The 20,289-nt window shown below is 36.7% G+C and overlaps 1 protein-coding gene across 1 annotated transcript; it reads left to right on the top strand.

The window, feature by feature from the left end:
* Positions 1-7,821: 7,821 nt before the first annotated feature.
* On the top strand, positions 7,822-12,672 carry LOC139106067 (uncharacterized). Its single transcript, XM_070662548.1, has one exon. The coding sequence runs from the start codon at positions 10,906-10,908 to the stop codon at positions 11,770-11,772; it is 867 nt and encodes a 288-aa protein (XP_070518649.1). The 5' UTR covers positions 7,822-10,905; the 3' UTR covers positions 11,773-12,672.
* Positions 12,673-20,289: the final 7,617 nt, after the last annotated feature.

Here is a 20,289-nt window from a genome sequence, read left to right as displayed (position 1 = left end):
GTATAAGAAAAGGTAGAAAAACAATTAGAGTGCATGCAAATTGATTAAAAGCGTTTATAGAACATTAAGCATAAGCAAAAAACACATTAGTCAGTAAGCAAAAAAAAAAAAAAATTTTTTAATAAAACAACAAAACAAAATAAAATATTCTTACTTACCAATATAGCCGCCAGGGACCACAGTCACCTGGCGGTATTCGAGATCTCGTGTAGTGGTCATTGTCAGTCGGGGCTCCAACTTATGCCACAAATAGCGGACTCGGTACCGGGCCCGCAATCCGACACAATCTGAGCAGATGCGCGGTCGGAATGCTAGATAGCATTCTTCGCAAACGTAGAAAAATTGCTGCGAATCCACTGAAAAACACAAAAAGAACAATGAACTACACGAATACACACAATATACCTATAACTTTACACAAATTTAAAATTACTTTCTCTTTCTTCTCTTTTCTTTACCTTCAAAGAACAAAATGATGTTACTATGACGATTGTCAAAGGCTTACTAATGAGACGAGCGAAAAACTTTGACGTTGAAGCCGAGAGCGAATTTTGATAAATCAAAGCTCCGAGAAAGTAATTGTTATCCGTGCATAGAACTCTATACCAAAGATAAAAAGTACGTACCTTTAGCCGACGCTGCATCTTCATTCCCACGATAAAGACGACCCGCGAAACTCGCACACCTATCCAGTACGATATGCTAACACCTTTACACACACATACCTAACCAGTGAACATTTCAGATTAACGCTCACCACCGCGAAGGGCGCAATCGAAACCGCACCTTATACAATCACACAGTTCACCCACGAACCCAGACTATATTATGAGGACCACGGACTTCTTCATCTATCCGACACTACATGGAAATTAGTATTAATAATAAACATCGCAGACTTTGAAATTAGATTTAAGAAATTACAAAACCAAGTTGACGACGCGGAAAATGCCTGTAATAAACTACATGAAGCGTATAACGGCGAATTATTAAAAGATAAATGTCATAATTTAGCAATGTTGGTTACAATGCAAAATAATAAACTAATAACCGCATTAGACAGATTAACCGCGACCTATGAAATTCAACACGTTAAAAGAGGTCTCATAGACTTAGTAGGCACAGTAGGGAAAACTTTATTCGGCATAATGGACGCCAATGACGAAAAAATTATTCAAGAGCAGTTACAACTGCTAATTGCAAGCCAGCAAACGACTCAACACGTAGCGAAAAATCAACTTAAAATATTAAACGGTACACTAAGCCATATACAAGAGCTAGAGATAAAACTCAAGCAACACGACCGCGTCTTAACGAACGCGACTATCCTCCTAAGTCAGCAGATAGATAGAGTAACGCGGCAAATGGAGATGACGGAACATCTTAACACATTAAGAATACTCGTGACTGACCTACTGACTGACATACAAGACACCATCGACTTTATCTCTTGGATTAAAAAAGGTATCATTAACACACGGCTATTACCGATTGACAAGATCATAACAGAGCTACTACATGCAACGATTCAATTACCCGAAGGGTCACAATTCCCGTTTGATACCAATCCTAAGAACTGGAATGAAATCGAAAAATATATATCAATTACCGCGCATTACCGCGATCACAATGCTCTTATGATCATTATTAAATTTCCAGTCGTCACCGATACGACATACGAATTAAAGGGATCCTAAAGCTCCCTGTTTTACCACCTACTACGAGAATTGACTAATCTTTGAATCAGTTTTACGGAATTAAAAATCGCTTTACACGAATAAAGTACATACTTCAATGTGTTGGAGACTGGTCAGATTAAGACCAAAAATAAAAAAAAAATTTTCGTATTATATTCACCTGCACAACATTCGTTTAGTATACAGGTTATGTTGTTAAAATGCACAATCAGACACCAGTCTCCAATGCAGTCAACATCGAGAAAGACGATAACACTGTTTATATTACGATTAAAAGCTTACAAAAAAAGATTAGTCTTTTCTACGAATTAGATTTCCGTGCATGTGTCAGCATGTGCCATAATGATATTTTATGGTAAAGATGTAAAGAATTATGTCTAAGATTAATTGTCACATGTTCTGACAGATGGCACGGACGAACAACAGTAAAAAAATTGTCAAATTATTTTTTTGCGTGTGCAAAGAGCAATTATATTTTACACAAATACACCGTTGTTACTTAGCGAAGGAAAACGATGTATTAGTGTAAAATATAATTGCTCTCTGCACACGCAAAAAAAAAAATTAAAAAAAAAAATAAAATTAAAAATGTACCCGACAGGATTCGATCCAGCAATCTTAGCGGGGCGAGATTACCGATCCCGCGTCTAGTCGCTGCGCCACACCGATCTTTTTGTTAACCTACTTACGTTACGGGTACTTATGTCGCAATACAGTATCAACCGACAAGAGGAACAGAAGGAAGAAGAGACGAATTGACGGATGGCTGGATGTAACATCGTTGGAAAAAGCAAAATAATCTTTTCTTTTTCAGCGAGAAGCGAAGGCGGCAAAACGGCTATGAAAATAAAACCAGCAGATTTATATGCTGCTGGACCACCACCACCACCACCACCGCCATCATCACCACCACGAGCAGCATCGGTGATCCCGCCAGGAGTATTGCAATCAACGGCAGCAGCAGCAGCAGCAACGGCGTCGTCACCCTCGGCCTCAGTTCCACCGTCGGAACCAAAATATAAGCCACTGTCACCCGCATCACGAGGCGGAAAGGAGAATGTACAAAAGGTAAAACGTGGTAAATATATAAAAACACATTTTTTTTTTCTTAGTAAATTGTAAATAATATCTTTTTTCTTTTTTAGTTGGTGAACCACGCGATGCGGAGGGCCGTGGCTAAAGAGCGGCGACGGCAACGTTTTGCCTCATCACGTGCGGTGATGCCTCCGACGATGATGCCTCCGACGATGATGGCGCCGATGCCGTCGATGCCATCGACGCCGTCGATGCTGCCCATGCCGCCGATCCAGCCGATACCGGCGATGATGCCAGCCATGATCCCGCCCGCCCCATATACCCCCCAGCAGCAAACATTGATGTATTCTTATAACCCCCCGCAATATTATTATAATATGCGAATGTAAATAATGTAAATAACAGTAACAATATAATAAACGTGTAATTAAAAATAACTAGAAAATATTTGTATTCTATATAGATCTTCCGTCTTTTTCCTTTCCTTTCGCGAACCTGTTTTGTTTTGCGTGTGCAAAGAGCAATTATATTTTACACAAATACACCGTTATTAATTAACAAAAGAAAACGATGTATTTGTGTAAAATATAACTGCTCTTTGCACACGCAGAAAAAAAAAAAAATAAAAAAAAATAAAAAAGTTTAAAATGTATTCGAAGGGATTTGATCCAGCGATCTTAGAGGAACCAGATTACCGATCTCGCGTCTTGTCGCTGCGCCACACCGATCTTTTTGTTAACCTACTTACGTTACGGGTACTTATGTCTCAATATAGTATAAACCGACAAGAGGAACAGAAGGAAGAAGAGACGATTTGACGGATGGATGGTTGTAATATCGTTGAAAAAAAATGTATTTTTTAATTAATTCTCTTTCATAGTTGTCGGTGGGTACGGGATCATCGCCCACGAAGACGACGTACTCGTCGGCGACGATCCCGTACCCGCCGGTGACGATCCCATACCCGCCCGCAACTATAATTGAAAATGAACTTAAAAATACATTTTTTCCAACGATGTTACATCCAGCCATCCGTCAATTCGTCTCTTCTTTCTTCTGTTCCTCTTGTCGGTTGATACTGTATTGCGACATAAGTACCCGTAACGTAAGTAGGTTAACAAAAGATCGGTGTGGCGCAGCGACTGGATCGGTAATCTCGCCCCGCTAAGATTGCTGGATCGAATCCTGTCGGGTACATTTTTAATTTTATTTTTTTTTTTAATTTTTTTTTTTGCGTGTGCAGAGAGCAATTATATTTTACACAAATACACTGTTATTACGTAGCAAAGGAAAACGATGTATTTGTGTAAAATATAATTGCTTTTTGCACACGCAAAAAAAAATTATAAAATGTATCCGAAAGGACTCGATCCCGCGATCTTAGCGGAGCGAGATTACCGATCCCGAATAGGGTTATGTTGCTTGTAGCTGTCAAAACGCCCGGAGCTTCCGACGTGAGGTTCGCCGCAATCATTGAGACAGTGAATGTAAGGAAGAATCAGAAGCATTTAATTAGATGGTACTGATTCTATGAAAAATCAGAAGCATCTAATATGATGGTACCGATTCTAACAAGAATCAGAAGCATCTGTTTAGATGGTACTGATTCTATAAAAAATCAGCAGCATCTAATATGATGGTACCGATTCTAACAAGAATCAGAAGCATCTGTTTAGATGGTACTGAATGTAACAAGAATCAGAAGCATGTAAAACAATGGTACTGATTCTAAGAAACATCAGAAGCATCTGTTTAGATGGTACTGAATGTAACTAGAATCAGAAGCATGTAAATACTGATTCTAAGAAATATCAGAAGAATCTAATGCTTTATGCGCTTGTACATTTATGTACGTATGCATAATATGCAATAATTAAAAACAAAGATGGTAATAAAAAAATTACAAATGTTGATATTACCGACTCTGTCGATAATACCAACATTTGTAATTTCATTATTACCATCCCCGTTTGAGTTTGCCATCCACTTTAGGATCCCCTTAAAAGCGGTCATACCGTTTCCCGTGTATGACCACGCTAACATTTTTAAAACAATCAAAACCGCGCACGAATATATCGCGTTAGACAAAGAAAACAACAAATATATAAGCTTAACCCGCGATGAAATTAATAGTTGTATCCGCGGAAATAAAAAACTTATATGCGAAAACAATTTCGCGACGTACCATGTATCGGATAACGCACCTTGCGAAGTCTTAGCACTCGCCGAGCCGGGACATCAACCCGAGAAATGCGAAACCCGCCATATCGTATCTAATGTTAGCATACGGACGGCACTAAACGAGCCCCAAGCGTGGCTATACTCGACCGCGTCACAGACCATTGAACTACGATGTAAACACAAGTCAAGTAAAAAAATAAACATAATCAGGTCAGGAAAAATAATACTAAGAGACGCGTGCCAATTAAGTACGAACGACCTCACGATACAGTCAAAAACCCTACTAGGAGAAAGCGACATCAATATTTGTATACCAACGTATAATATTACTATAATATTAATTAAAGACAGAACCAACATTGCTAAAATTACGTCACAATTAAAAAATATACAAAGGAAACCGATTGTACGAAACAAAAATGAACTACTACAACTAAGCTTAGATTTAAACAAACTGCGTTCCGAACTAGATAATAATAATATTGCGTCCAGAACAAAAACGATAATAATATATTCCGTAGGATTAAGTACAACATTAACCGTACTTACGGTCATTATTATAACTATTACTGTAATGAGAAAGAAATACTGTAATAAAAATAAACTATAATTGACAACAAAAAAGAAAAGAAAAACGTACCACAAATTCAACGTTTTTCTTTTTTCTCCCCGAGGGAAAGGGAACTTGTAAAAGAAAAAAGCTTGAACAAATTAAAACACTCAACCCTTTTTCTTCTCCCTAGGGGGGAGGGATGTTATATCCCGAACCCTTAGCAACAGAGGCTCGGGAATAACGCCGGAATGTCGCACGCGCGCGACCGTTTAGCTTGATCGGCAGAATACTGCCGATCAAGGTAACCCGGCATTTCCGGCCGGGACGCGTAGTCCGAGGACAGTCGCGGTTGCCACCCGCGATTCCGCTGATTGCTATGAATTTTGGCATAGCAACAGTAGGAGACATATAGGGGCAGCCGCGGCCCGGACAGGCAGTCGCAATTAAGAATCGTGCTGAGAAATTGTAATCCAGTGAATAGCGTGAAGTGGCCATCTATAATCCGCAAGACAAAGGAAATAAAAGAAATAAACCAACATAATAAAAAGACGACTTTATTCTTGGCACCCTTTCCGGTCGAGATTACACCAGTCTCTCCGGAAAACGGACCTTACGGCACCTTCACGGTGCAACACGACTCGCGAAAATTTGGCGGTACCGATACCGTAATAAGCTATTGCGTCGGCGCGGTTGGCCTGGTAACGGGCCCGTTTGCGAGTCTCGAGGCAGTCGCAGAAAGACCAAGTCTGGGCACGGAATTCCGCCGACGGGACCAACGACGACAAAGAGGGTGCAAAAGCTGCCGCCGACAGGGAAGACTTCCCATCGATTTTCCGCCCGCGAGGGAAGGCTTAAGTGATTTTGCCAGCTGAGTTCACCATTAATTTTCCGCCCGGCGGGACTGACGACAACGAAGGAGAGTGACCGGCGAGCTGCCGTACACGCGATTTTCACGTGCCGTACCGTGAGTGCCCGTCTCGTAACGGAGGGCCAGGAGTCGCATTGGTATCGGAAAATTAATTGTGTTTTAACAAACAGGTTCCAGCTAGGGGCTGGCAAATATCGGCCGTAAAATTTTGAAGAATTGCGGCGAGGAGCTGCTGACCACACGTAGATCACGTGACTGGCACGGGGTGCCGGCACGAGCACAGCGTCGGAACGGGTTTGAGGACGGCGACGACGGATACCGCAGCGCCATGGGACTATACCGGACTTCCTGGTGCGTTCAGCCATCGGGGGGAAAAAAAATCTACGATTGGCGGAGTGCCGTGTTCATCACGTCGTGGAGCGTCGCGTCGCAGCCATCACGAGAAGACGGCGTGCGGCGAGTATTTACGATCTTCGCGTAGCGTGGAGCCCCGGGATAAAAGGGGGGTTTCAAACGGCAATTCGCGTGTGCCGCGGCACGTCCCGCGCGCGTGTACGGAAGATTCCGAAATTGTTCCTTTCTCGTTAGCGTATCGCGAAGTACCTCTTGTATCGCCGTATTTCGGCAGCTCATATTGCGTGCGTTCCCTGAAGAATTTCTTGCGTTCCGTTTACTTTTTTTACGTTCCGTATTTGCGTTCCGTTTACTTTTTTGCGTTCTGTTTACTTTTCTTGCGTTCCGTTATTTGCATTACGTTTACTTTTCTTTGCGTTCCAGTTACTTTTCTTTGCGTCCCGGTTACTTTTCCGCGTTTTGTACCTTTGCGCCCGTAGCTTGAGCCTTCACGTAATATATTGTTGCGTATAACGTCGCACCGTGACCTATCGGGCAGCTGCGGCTGTGGTCTGATACCTTTTTTTGTTTTGAAACAATTGCCTTGTGCTAAATTATAGCCGGTGTAAATACTTTCTTTCGGTTCCGATTGGTAAATTCTTTGTACTACCTTTAATTTTCTTTTATTGTTGGGTTCATGGTAGTAGTCGCGGGTTCACCCCCGACGTCGGTGACATCCGATAAAAGTTTCTTGCTTTGTAAAGTACGTTTTGATTTTGAAATATATATTTTTTTGTTACGAGAAAATAAATTGAGTACATTATTTTATAAAAATGAGTTTTATTGCGTCTCTTGATTTATATAAATATGTCAGAAATATTATTCCCAGTTTCACTTAAAGCAATCTGTTATTATTATATTGAAAAGTTTGTGATATTCTTTGAATACAATTTTCTTTAATATGACATCTTCACTTAAAGCAATCTGTTATTATTATATTGAAAAGTTTGTGATATTTTTTGAATACAATTTTCTTTAATATGACATCGTTTAATATTGCAAACGTAATTAATATGTTAGCAACGACATTTTCAATTGCAAGTATTACACTGTTACGTCTAGAGCCGTTTCTTGCACAGTCGTCTTCTCAGTGAGCACTATTTTAATAACTCTGACCAAAAAACTAAGGTCCACGAGCATCGAGACAATATACTATAGTAAACGGAGGCGTTACCAATCAAAAATATTAAAAAGGAATTTGGGGGAAGAAATCTTTTCCCATACCCCATGAGATAACCCGTACAGTAGCCGGAAGTGGACAGCTCATTTCGGCTAATAATACGGTCGTAAAACCTAAATTGGTCTTAACATGTTATCGCCTTGAGCAGCATGTTTTTGACTAATCAGCGAAAAGTCGTAAAACGAGACAAAGACTCCCGCAGCCGTTGACACTTAGAAAAGCCCGTTGCATAGCAAGAGTACGGACACTGTGACCTCCTTTTTTCAGTTTTATTATCCTAGATAAAATAGAGACGTCGGTTCTACAATAGAAATTTTAAAATAAAGATGTACGATGGATCTGTCTAAATTAACATGTACAGAGGTGCCGAAACAAACAAGCATTTCGCAACGATCATCAAAGGAAATAATATACATATAATCGCGCCTGGCAACAACTAAGGAACGGAATCTCTGTAAATAAAGTGGGATGGGCCACACCACCACTCTATTTACAGAGATTTATAGATTACTTATTTCTTTGTAAATAGAGTAAGATAAGCCACACCTCTAGGTCCACTAACGTCTCGGTAGCTTTCAGCAGCGCGTTCTTACTCGCACGGGGGGCGTCAAATCTTTACATATTATTTTCTCGGTTATTAACACCTAACTTACAAAACCGTATAGGACTTTTCTACTTATTTTCGGAAGCACAACCTACAACTAAGAACTTTTTTACATTAACTGGGACACCCTGTATAAGCTTCGCAATTTTAGTTCGAAGACTACTACCGAATTTAGAATCAAAGTATTAAGATCGTGACTCTGTCCGATTTCCTCGCGAACGAACAAGTGGAAGGAAGAAATCTTCTAGAAGAACTCCATGCAACATCTGTGGATCAGAGACTCGATGCCTTCACCAACCTACTCAAATGGAAAATACGAGACCATCATCAAGCCTACCCCTGAGGAAGCAGCAACTAAGACAGCCAGACTTCAAGCCGCAACCAGCAGAAGTGAGTTAGAGAATAAATTCTAAAGAGAGATATTACAACATTTAATAAAACCCTGAAAATTATAGTGTTATATCCCATGAATTTAACGCGTCAGCAACCCACAGAGAACTTGCGACCTCTTTCATCTGGACCATTAACAAATCTTAATTCAACCCTTTCGCGTTTATTTACGAATTCCATTACATACACTACACCAGATATTACTCAAACGGCGCCGCGTTATAAATCCATTCCTCCAGCCTCTCAATCTAATAAAAGAACGCTAATATACCCCCCGTTTGAAATTGATTCGCATCTATTCCCGTCAAATTCTTAACCTCCTTCAAAACCTGAAACCTATCACCCGTTCATAGATTTAGAATTTTCTACCTCAATATCCCGTCAACCTACCGTTGTTCCTCACCCCGAAGAAAACTCCTCTACCTACGTTCTCAACAATAACCCACAGAATCCCCGTTTCTGCGAAACCGAAAATTATCAATATTCCTCTAACCGAAAAACCCCAGGGTTTTACAATTGCGAATCTCAATTACCACGCTGTGCCTTTTATATGTGTGGTTATCAAAGCGGAAGAAATTCCAAATTTCGTACATCACTTTCTTGCTCGTCATGCTCATTTCCAGTCGAACAGCCTGAAAGAAATTGTTTTTGGACAGGTCCTCATCATATTCATTATAAGAACAGAGCAGAGATAAGCAATTGTCCCTTCGGGTCAACTCATCCTCCGCCTTTTTTTCCTAGAACCTCTCATTATTCCCATTTTTCCCCGCCCTGTCGACACTTTCACGCACACTGCCATTCACACATCTATCAAGAAAACCACATGTAAAGTTACTCATACCGAAAATTTGTACACCCGCGAACATTCACAAACACCTACAATATTTTATTTAAAGCAAAAGACAAATATAATTGTAAAGTATATTCAATTATCTAAGCAATAGTTTACAATGAAATTGTAAAACTGTTTCAATAAAACCAATTACCATTACCACACAATCAAGCTCCGGTTTTTATTTGCTTAAGACTTGTGCGGCCTTATCCCAATAAATAAGATTAAATTCTTTTATTAAAAAAGAGCCATAGGCCGCACGCGTTTCGAAAGTTGTGTGAAAGCGTCTATTAAGGCGTTGACCCGAGATCGAAACCTTATCTCGTGCGCCTCTGCCGCAACGATACAATCCCTTCCTTTGTATCAGCAGCAATAAAAAGTTTTTGCCCTGTTGCATCGGTAACCTTCCGATTTTCCTGAATCTCTTTCGACTTCAGGCTTCGGACGTAACAACACAAACACCATTAACTCCATTTGAATTTAAAGTACATTGTTTGAGATCGCTTGAAACAATAGGAAAAGAGTAGGATTTAAAAACAAAACTGAATCACTTTTAAACAAAAAAAAAAAGTCACTCAACTGTTTATTAACAAAACAATACACAGACTTGCCGTCGCGCGAGGACGGAAGCTTTATAACTGAATAGCGGTAGCACGCTAAAATGCCAGAATTGTGGCGAGTTCTCGAGATTCGCGGATATGCAACGTGATTGTACGCGTATTAATACAAATAAAACGGCGGCGCGCGAAAGATTCTAAGGAGTATATAGCACTTAGGAGTAGCTCTGTTCTCTCTAAAGTCCAGATAACGACTGACTTCAACGGCGTTGGTAGATGCCTAACTTCCTTCTTAAAAGACAAAGGCATAAAGTTACGGGATTGTCCCGGCTTCGAGAACGATCGAGTATTAAATAACATTGTGATTATACGATATGACAATTGCAAGAACTGCTTGTACAAGTTGTAGAGTATATTACACCAGCAGAAAGAGAAGAAAACATATTTGAATCTGAAGAATGCATTATTGATGATGAAGATAAAATAAACGGTTTTTATTACAAAAGAAAAACTGTTGAATTTTGGAAAAGCGGAAAAAAGACACGTCGAACTTTAAGTAGTGTACAAAACCGTTTTCGCAAAGTTAAATTGTTACAACAGCTACATAGATGGGAAATGAGTATAGAGAAAGATGGAACAATTGCAGACAAATTTGCATTTATAACAAAATATGTACTGCAAAAGTTTGAAGCAGATTGTGATAGAAAAACTATTTTACATGATATAAAATTAAGATTATGGGCCTTAGAAGCAAAGAATCAAGTGGATTTACTCAAATTTAAGGCAAGTAAATGGTGGATTTGGAAATTTAAGAATGTACATAGAATTGTTTCCCGTAAAATAACAATATCCAGGACGCGAGTTACGCTTGAAAGTATAGAAAATCTACGAGATATCGCAGAATCGTTAGTTTCAAACGTAAAATCTAGCATTCCAGTTATTAGAGTTGAAGAAATTTATAATGCAGATGAGAGTGGCTTCAACCTTAAAATACATTCTGGGCGAACATTGGCGAAAATAGGAATGAAAACAGTTGAAGCAACTTTTCAATCGGTATCTGCTACGACACACAGTTACACTATAATGCTGATTATTTCAGCAAGTGGAAGTCTTCTTTCACCATTATACTTGGTTTTAAAGGAATCTACTGGAACATTTGGTCCAAGAATGGAAGAATCTCTTTTCCGTTCAGTTAACATCTATATTCAAGCTTCGAAATCAGAGAAACTTACATCTGAACATTTTAAAACTTGGTTTAGCGAAGTGTCCCTACCAAATACTGGTCGTAAAAGCATGCTACTACTTGACTCGTGGACGAGTCACTGCCCCAGCCAGTTACAGCAATTGAATCCAAAAGAAAAAGAAGTACAATTTGCAACCATTCCAAAAAAAACGACGGGTATGATTCAACCTTTAGATGTGTTTGGATTCCGGATTTGGAAAAATTTTGTACGCACATTTTCAGATAATGTAATTTTCTAAGAAAGAGATGTCAATTTACATTCCCGTAATGAAATAATAAAGTTGCAATCACTAACGCACAATCAGCTTTCTTCACCTAGGTTCAAAAATCTTTTCAAATATGCTTGGTTTAAAAGCGGATACGTAGAAACGCATTCTGGAGAATTTTAAAATTCAGTGGATTTCTGTTACTTTAAAAATGAAAAACATATACCTAAATGTAAAATTTGTGAAATGGATGCTTTTATACGCTGTACATAGTGTGGTGAATATTTCTGTTTTAAACATTTTTATAAAGAATACCATTATTGTACTAATTATAATCCGTAATTTTTAGCATATCTACCGTTTTACACTTGAACACTTCTTACAATGTATAATTATGAAACGCATGTACAAACAGTGAATGTAAACGTTTCAAGTACGTGCAAATAATGTGTTTAAATAAATGAAAACTAATGCAAATTTATAAAAATTATAATTCAAACATTGTTACATTTTTATACAAATTTCCTCATTAAAATTTTAAGAGTCAAGAATCAGAAACATCCGCGTCAAGTTAATCGGAAAGTTTAACAAAGTTATCGACACAACCTGACTCCGTTTCATTTTTGTTGTTATTTCTCGTCGTTCGACAGATCACGCAAAGTTTACATTTACTTTCAATTTTATAATCAGTCACTCGAATTGAAGCACGAACAAAAAAGTTTTATATTAAAGATGAATTATTGCACATAAAATTTCACAATGTTGAATATTTAAAGATTCTCTAATTTTTTTTGGTGAAAATCTTATTATTATTATTGAGCGTATTAACCTGATTAAATCGTTCTTATAATGAGAAGCTTTACGCATATAGAGTAACAAATAAAAAATTTTTAGTTGCGGCTCAAATATAATTCTTACAGAAATGAAGTATTTTCATATGTAGAAGTTTTTCACTTTCCTCCATACAACTCGGAAATTATTGAAGATAACAAAAAAGGTTTTATACAAAAGTTTTATGGTAGAAATTTCCGTTTAACTGCAATAATCAAATTAGAAAACATTTTTTTTTTTTTGTAATTTTATAAGCAATTTTATTAAAAAAATTTTTTTATCTAATTCTGTTACTGCAATTAAATATAAGTGTTTTTACTATAAAATTTTTGTATGAAACTATTTTGATATCTTAAATAGTTTTCGAGTTATATCAAAAAAAGCAAAAAACCTTTTTATTTATAAGGGGTGATTTCACCCCTTTTAAGTAAAATTTAGCACAAACAAAAAATAGTTTTGTGTTACAGATTAACTACTCTACATGCACACAAAGGCCCACATTTTGAGCTCACTTTTAGAGGTGCCTTTAACTAAAGTGGTTTTATAAAAGTGGTCGTATTCTGAGCTCACATTTAGAGGCACCTTTAAAAGTGACAGTCACTTTTAGCCTAAATGTGCGCTTTTATCTCGAAAAAGCTATTCTGAACCCATTTTTATAGCACATTTATAGGCTTTCGCTAAATGTGCCGCTAAATGTGGTCTGTAGCACATTTATCGACACATTTAGCGAAAATCCAATATGGCGGCACCCATGCGATTTGACAGGTGGACCCGTATCGCGACTTAACTAATTAGTGGCAACGTTAATTAATTAAATTTGTTTAAAAAAACTATATACGCGAAGTTTTTAGGAGTAAACGAAACTTCATGTAGTAAAATTAATTGTATTAAAACGATTTAAAAAAATTTCAATTTTGAAAATGCGCGTATGTATAAAAGATGCCTTCAAGTGAGTGTCGTAAGATTAATTTCAATCATCTTAAGTTTGTTCTCAGTCGCTGCACTGCTGAATTGATGCACACTAGTACAATGAGTTGAAGTAAATCAAATATAATTTGTTTTATTCTAACTTACTGCACCAGTTACAGCGTGTAGCGACTAAAAATTAATTTTTTAATTACTTTAAACATGTTAACCGTGGATATTATTCACGAAATTAATTATGCGATCGAAGTTCTGGAAGTAAATTTAGTTCGTGATTGTGATCCGCGAGATTTTTGGAATAAAATAAACTCGTTTGAAAGAGTGACGGCGAACGTGACTTATTTTTTTAAACTTAACATTTGTTACGTCTCCGACTCCGCGTCTCTTTTTTTTTTTTTTCGACGTATATTAAAATTTTAGTTAAGGGGAAGGTAGACCGTAGTCCATTGTAATATAAAAAAAGGAATTTCGGAGTCTTTCAGAAAATAAATTCAATAGACGTCCACATATTCCGGGACAATTTGTTGCGTGGAAGCATAAAAAACATGCAACAAATTGCGAACGGGCGCCAACGGATGTCAGACAAAGAATTTGTCTAGACATAACACAAAAAAATCAAAATTTAAGAGCTCATAAATATTTCAACTTTGATAACCTGTCTGTCATAGGAAAAGAAAAATAACTTTTTCTTAAAATTGTAATTGCGTACCGATCCCGAGCTTTAGAAAAACCAAGGGCGCGAGAGACCCGAAATTACCGGAGTATGTGACGCAGGCAAAGGCAATAAAGCCAGGTAACCATATGTCATATGGAAAGTAAGAGTTACCTAACCATCTCTCGATGGAAATGATAGAAAAATTCTGGAAGGCTCGGAAGGGGTAACTCGTTGAAGCGGGGGTGCTTCGTAGGGACATTACTTCCTTAAAACCAATGGATTTCGGGAACTCCTCACCAAAATCTAGAAACTAAGGGCGAAAACTTAAAATAGAGAAGGGATGAAGTGCGAGTGCCCAATAATTTTGAGATAGGAAAAGTGGAGGAATAAGCTCTGCAAATGAGAGATTAGAATCTCAGAAAAATGAAAATTCGGGAAGAGTCCTCCCCTTTTCCGAGCTTATAAAATCTTGTGCTCAGGCTGAGCACGCTCTCTTGCATCTCAGCTACAACCGAATAAGTTTACTTAAACCTCACGTGAGTGTCTTGAGTGTGCAAGCCAATCCGAAGAAGCAGTTTGAAGATCTCCTAAAAGTAAGTCCCAACGATTTAATATGTATCTGGGCGAAAAACACGATTCCACTAAATGTATTTATCTTAATTAGTTGTTTTCAAGTGTTGTCTGAGAGAAAGAAATGTCCGAGTCGAGGCTCCGCGGTTTTGATTTTGTTCTGATTGTTCCTGTGATCTGTTAAATGTGTGAGAATATCTGCTCCCGAACACCGGCTGAGACATGCTGTCGAAAAACTAGCGATTTTCTGTGGTTAACGCCGCGAAATATTGCTGGAACTTTGGCGACTGTTCTCGGCTAAAGAATCGGCAAGCGGTTCTCGCCAAAGATAGATTATGCGGAATCTTTCATGGGCGGATCGAGACCTTCGGAATTCGTCGGTGACGAATCTCCTTCCCTCCATTGTTATTAAACATTCCAAAAATTCAATTCAGATTTAATTAAAATCAATTAATAATTTTAGTGGAATCTCTCAATAAGAAAACGTTGAAGAAGAGTCGGGCGCGGCGGAATAAGCAGATCAAAAATCTGAGGGAGTTAGTCCGCCGCTTCTTCATACAATACCTTCTCGCGGCGGCACCAAGTGAAGAGGTTTTTGTGTCTCCCGCGCGCCACGAGGAGAGACCTTGGTCTCCTCGTCCAGGCCCACCGCCACCATCTCCTATCCGCGGCGATCCGGAACCGTTATTCGGCTATTTCCCGGAAGAAGAGGAGTCTGTTACAAATCCTTCCGACGACCGAAATCTTTCGTCTCAGTCCACGGAGCCTGGATCGGAATTATTCCGCCCCACGACTCCTTCTTATACTCCGAATTCTTCCCTCGTCTCCGAGCCACGGTTTCCCGGAGATGAGCCAAGAGCCTGCTCCTCTCCTCTTTCACCACCTCCTTTTCCCTTCGAACCTGAGGAAGCCGACTCTCTGGGTGAGGATGACTCAATCTCTCTCCCAGGAGTAGACTTCCCCGATCAACCTCCGGTCCCGAGTATAGAGATCCTCGAGGAGCATCCAGAGCCGAGAGAGGTTATAGATCCTCTCCTGGAGCTCCTCCGCAGGGCCTGTACTCCGTGGACAGATCCTGTCCCGGAAAGGGCCTTCTCCATCGGCCCTGACCACTTCGAGCCAGAGGAAATCAGGATTCAGGCAGCTCGGTCTGATCCTGATTCTCATTTTTTCATTTATTATTCCGGGATGGAATTTCCTTTCCTGGCTCCGATGCGATTAATTGACCTTGTTTTCCCGAGATCCACGGCGAGGGTGGTGGAAATCGAGGAGGTCACTATAGATTAATAATCACACACACACACGCACACCCTTACACTCATGTAAATATTGTAAAATACTCAACACCGCCATGTTAAAATTATATCTATTCATTCGTCTATTACCGTTTTCTTACTATTTGATTTGTTCAGTAAAAACTGTTACTTTATTTTTATATTTTAAACGAGCTGTATGAGTTTTCTGAATTGTTTATTTGTCATCTATGGATTTCTTTTGATTTTTGTAATTAGAGTCACTTTGTTTTTAATTAAAATGTTAATTTAGTGTTATTAAAATCGTGGGTTAATTATTTAATTATTTCCCTAAACTATCCCGTCTAAGCGATCAATCACGCCCGGTTCTATCCCAGAGAATAAGGATTCATTTCCTTTCTCTAAAAAGAACCACTTACGCGCTCAATTGAAATCCAAATAATTATCTGCGCGTAAAATCGTGTAGATTCGAATTTCGAATCACGCATAAATTCGGTGGTACGTCACCTCCCTACCCTACCGGCAAAGTCCATTCTGAGGAATTCCTTCCAATTAATTAATTAAATAAAATTAATCCTCCTGGCGTAACACATTTAAAACTTTTTTTCATGCCAAATAATATTATATGCTAATATTCATAGTCCGTCCTTATTTTAAAGATTGTTTTAAGTACAGTTTTATTTGGTTTTAAACCAATTACAGAATCGTATCATTGTTTTAAGACATTGTTTAAAATAATTTTGAAATAAGTAACTATAAATACCAATCTATAATGAGATATTAATCCCAGTAAAATTTTAGGACGAACATACGCATGGTTTCAAAGTTTTAAAAAAGTGAAAGTGATATTTTCTCATAATTCATCACTTTTCCCATTTTTACAGGGATTAATATCGACCCATCATTTAAAAAATAAAAAAAAACAAGAATTTTTGCCGTCACTCTTTATAATAAACGGAAAGTTTGACAGAAATATTGGTTAATTAAAGAAAATGTGCGCTTTTTGATCGCGTTAAAGAAAAAATAATTAACTGGTACACATAAATGTACCTCTATCTTAAAGGCGCCTCTAAATGTGTGCTTAGAATACGGGCGACTTTAGCAGCGCGCCTCTAAAGTTGGTCACACATTTACAGGCGCCTTTATAAAAGCACCTCTAAAAGTGAGCTCAGAATGTGGGCATTGTATCATATTTTTTTGAATTTTCGGGTTGTCTAATCTTTCTTGTAAGTGTGCAAATAAATGAAAAAGTTTAACAATTGAACCAGCATCTTTATTTGAGACTCCCGTACACCTCCGCGGGTTTATCCTACAGTCCGAGAGGACGGACTTCTTGCACCGACCACGGTGTAACAATTCGCTCTGACATTTCATTTTGTTACTTGACAATTACAAATTTTGTAAAATGATATGACTTTTCCTTTTCAATTCTTATTACTTATTTACTTACCACAGTTATCAGGAGTTACATTTGAAATAACACTGTTTTTCAGACACCCTTTATACGAAATTCTAAACACATCTTTCTTAGTTTTATTATAAAGATGTCAAAGTTCACGAATACGCATTAATAAAATCCATGAATCGATAACGATAACATTATCAACTGAACTTATATCAATATTACGTAAGAGTGTTATACAGGAACACCCATCACGTGTGGACCATACAGCGGATTTAGATAGATATTGGAAATATGAGTAAAAAAGTTGTAGTATATTATTTTGTACAATTATTAACCGTTATTGAAAAAAAAAATTAATTTGTCTAGCGTAAGAGCGACAAAAAAGATGCGGGTGAGTGAGCGCGACAGACGACGACGCTATTCCTAGCTATTCGCCTGTCGCGCTCACTCACTCGCAGCTTCCTTGTCGCTCTTACACTTGATAAATTAATTTTTTATTTCAATAACGGTTGAGAATTTTATAAAATGGTATAGAACTTTTTTACTTATATTTCCAATATGTCTAAATCCGCTGTATGGTCCATATGTGGTAAGACACCCTGTATTTATCGACAAATCAAAAAGAATATTTTGTAAAAGATCAATGACGACCTTGACATTGCTTAATCAATAATTTGCCGATTTAAACTTTGCGCTGTGATATCTCTGCTTGTACAATACGTACATAAAAAATATAAGCACATTTTTATATCTAGATCAATTACATGCTTTTTAACGAATCTACTTAGAATTTGATCAATTCAACTAATGTTAAGATTTAATAATATCAGTTATTTTGAATTAAGCGACTCGTGTAAAGACACACGGTCGGTCTCATTGTACGTTCACTTTGCGTGAGACACTACCGCATCTTATAATATAAATTTTATTGTATTATTTGATGCAAGATATAATAAGAATCATATTTATTACTTAACGTTTTAATTAATAAAAATATCTAAAGTTTATTGACGTAGAAAAGATAATAAAATAGCATTGAATTTAATTTTGTTAAATAAATAATAAAATTAAACTAAAATTAAAAAATAAAATTGAACGTTATATATTTAATTTATATGTATATGATTAACATATTATTATTTAAAAGAACTATACCTCATGTTTATGAATAGTGGTAATTATAGATATCATTGTTACAAACAAATTTGTTCTCGTCATAAAGGAAGATAGAAAATTATTAAACACATTATTTGTCTTTCCAAAATATTGAATTTTTAAATAATAAAACGTATAAGCATAAACACTCCACACACTTAATATATAAAAAATACTCAAGCAATATCTCGGTTGATCAATTGGATATCTTAAAATCCCACAACCAAAAATAAAAGTGACTAAGAGAAGGGGATTTATTACCACTTCTATGGAATCAATCATACTCTAATTAAAACTGTTTCTATCTAATACATTACTTATTAAAACTGTATATTTAAAATGGTCAGTATACAGTTTCGTACAACCGTTGTAACAACTTAATGATCAATGTACAATTGCGCAATCACCAGCGTATGTTTTCTATGCAAATGTTGTATTCATCATTCAAATGAAATTGTATTCGATAATATCGCAGCATAATTGCAAAACTGTTAAGTAATACCACAGTTTGCATAATCGACCTTTATATTAAATATTTGTACTTTAAAACATTTTACAGCTTATTACTTATACAAAGTGTTTAAAAAGTTGAAATTCCCTGACCTCGGAAACTACTGATTTGAGATAAAAGTAACCTATACAGAAGTTAAAGAATATTTTATTATAGTATTTTAATAAGATCTCGAAATGATCTATACAAATGTGCAATAAAACAATCAAAATATCCTATAAAAAATTTTTAAGTTTTTTACTTTTTTTCACACTGTACGTTCGTGGAAATTTATATAAAGTTTGTTTTTATTTTTTATTGCACATTTAAGCAGTATATTTTAAAAGTTTTTCAAAATACTATAATAAAATATTTTTTTATTAAGTATTGTTTTTAAATATAAAACTTAAATGTCGATGGTAATGTATGTTTTAAACTTTATATTAAAAAAAATATTTTACAAAAAAAATTATTGTAATGTTTTGGAAAGCTCTCTTTTAAACCATAAGAATATCTAATGAGATATGGTAGATTTTATAAAAAAAAATAAAAATTACCTTTATGTAACGTTGGCAAGTTTACCTAAGGTCATGAATAGTACATTTTACATCCCATTTAAAGTTGTAGAATTTTTTTACAGATTATTTTTATCTCTGAACAATAGTTTCCGAGATCAGGAAAGAGAATCCGAAAATTTTTAAACACCGTATGTATGTATACAAAGTAATCGAAAAGTATCAGATTTTCCTAATATCTTTAATCAGGACAATATTAGAAGAAAATGTCCAATAACAAAGTTGCATGGTTTCAATAAAATATGATTTTTTTACTACAGATTTGAATTTTACACAAAAAAACATAAAACTTTTGTCTGAAACATTTTTCCGAAAAATGTTATTTTGTATCATTAAAATAATCTTTCAAATGAGTTTTGCGAACAATTTAAGGACATAAAATGATATTTTTTGAAAAAATGTTTCAGACAAAAGTTACATACTTTTCAATTGTAAATAAGAATTTGCAATAAAAAATTAGGGTTTTTATTTAAGATTTTAAAGTTGATCTTCAAATAATCTGCAAATTAAATCTCAAGGTTAAAGTCAAGGTCATTATTCTATTTCTCGATTTAATCCATGCAATTAGGCTGTTGGACTTTTTCTTTTAAATTCATCCTGACTGAAAAAGATTAGGAGATTCCGATACTTTTTGATTACCCTGTATATACAGGGTGTCCCAGTTGATGTAAAAAAGTTCTTAGTTGTAGGTT

This window comes from Cardiocondyla obscurior, linkage group LG10, assembly GCF_019399895.1.
Source record: "Cardiocondyla obscurior isolate alpha-2009 linkage group LG10, Cobs3.1, whole genome shotgun sequence".
In the NCBI taxonomy this organism is placed as follows: Eukaryota; Metazoa; Arthropoda; class Insecta; order Hymenoptera; family Formicidae; genus Cardiocondyla; species Cardiocondyla obscurior.
The sequence above is the reverse complement of the archived record's forward strand: the minus strand, read 5'-3'. Positions and strand labels throughout refer to the sequence as shown.

Excerpts from the sequence above, each read along its gene's own strand:
- LOC139106067 (XM_070662548.1), top strand. The coding sequence starts at position 10,906 with ATGAGTATAGAGAAAGATGGAACAATTGCAGACAAATTTGCATTTATA.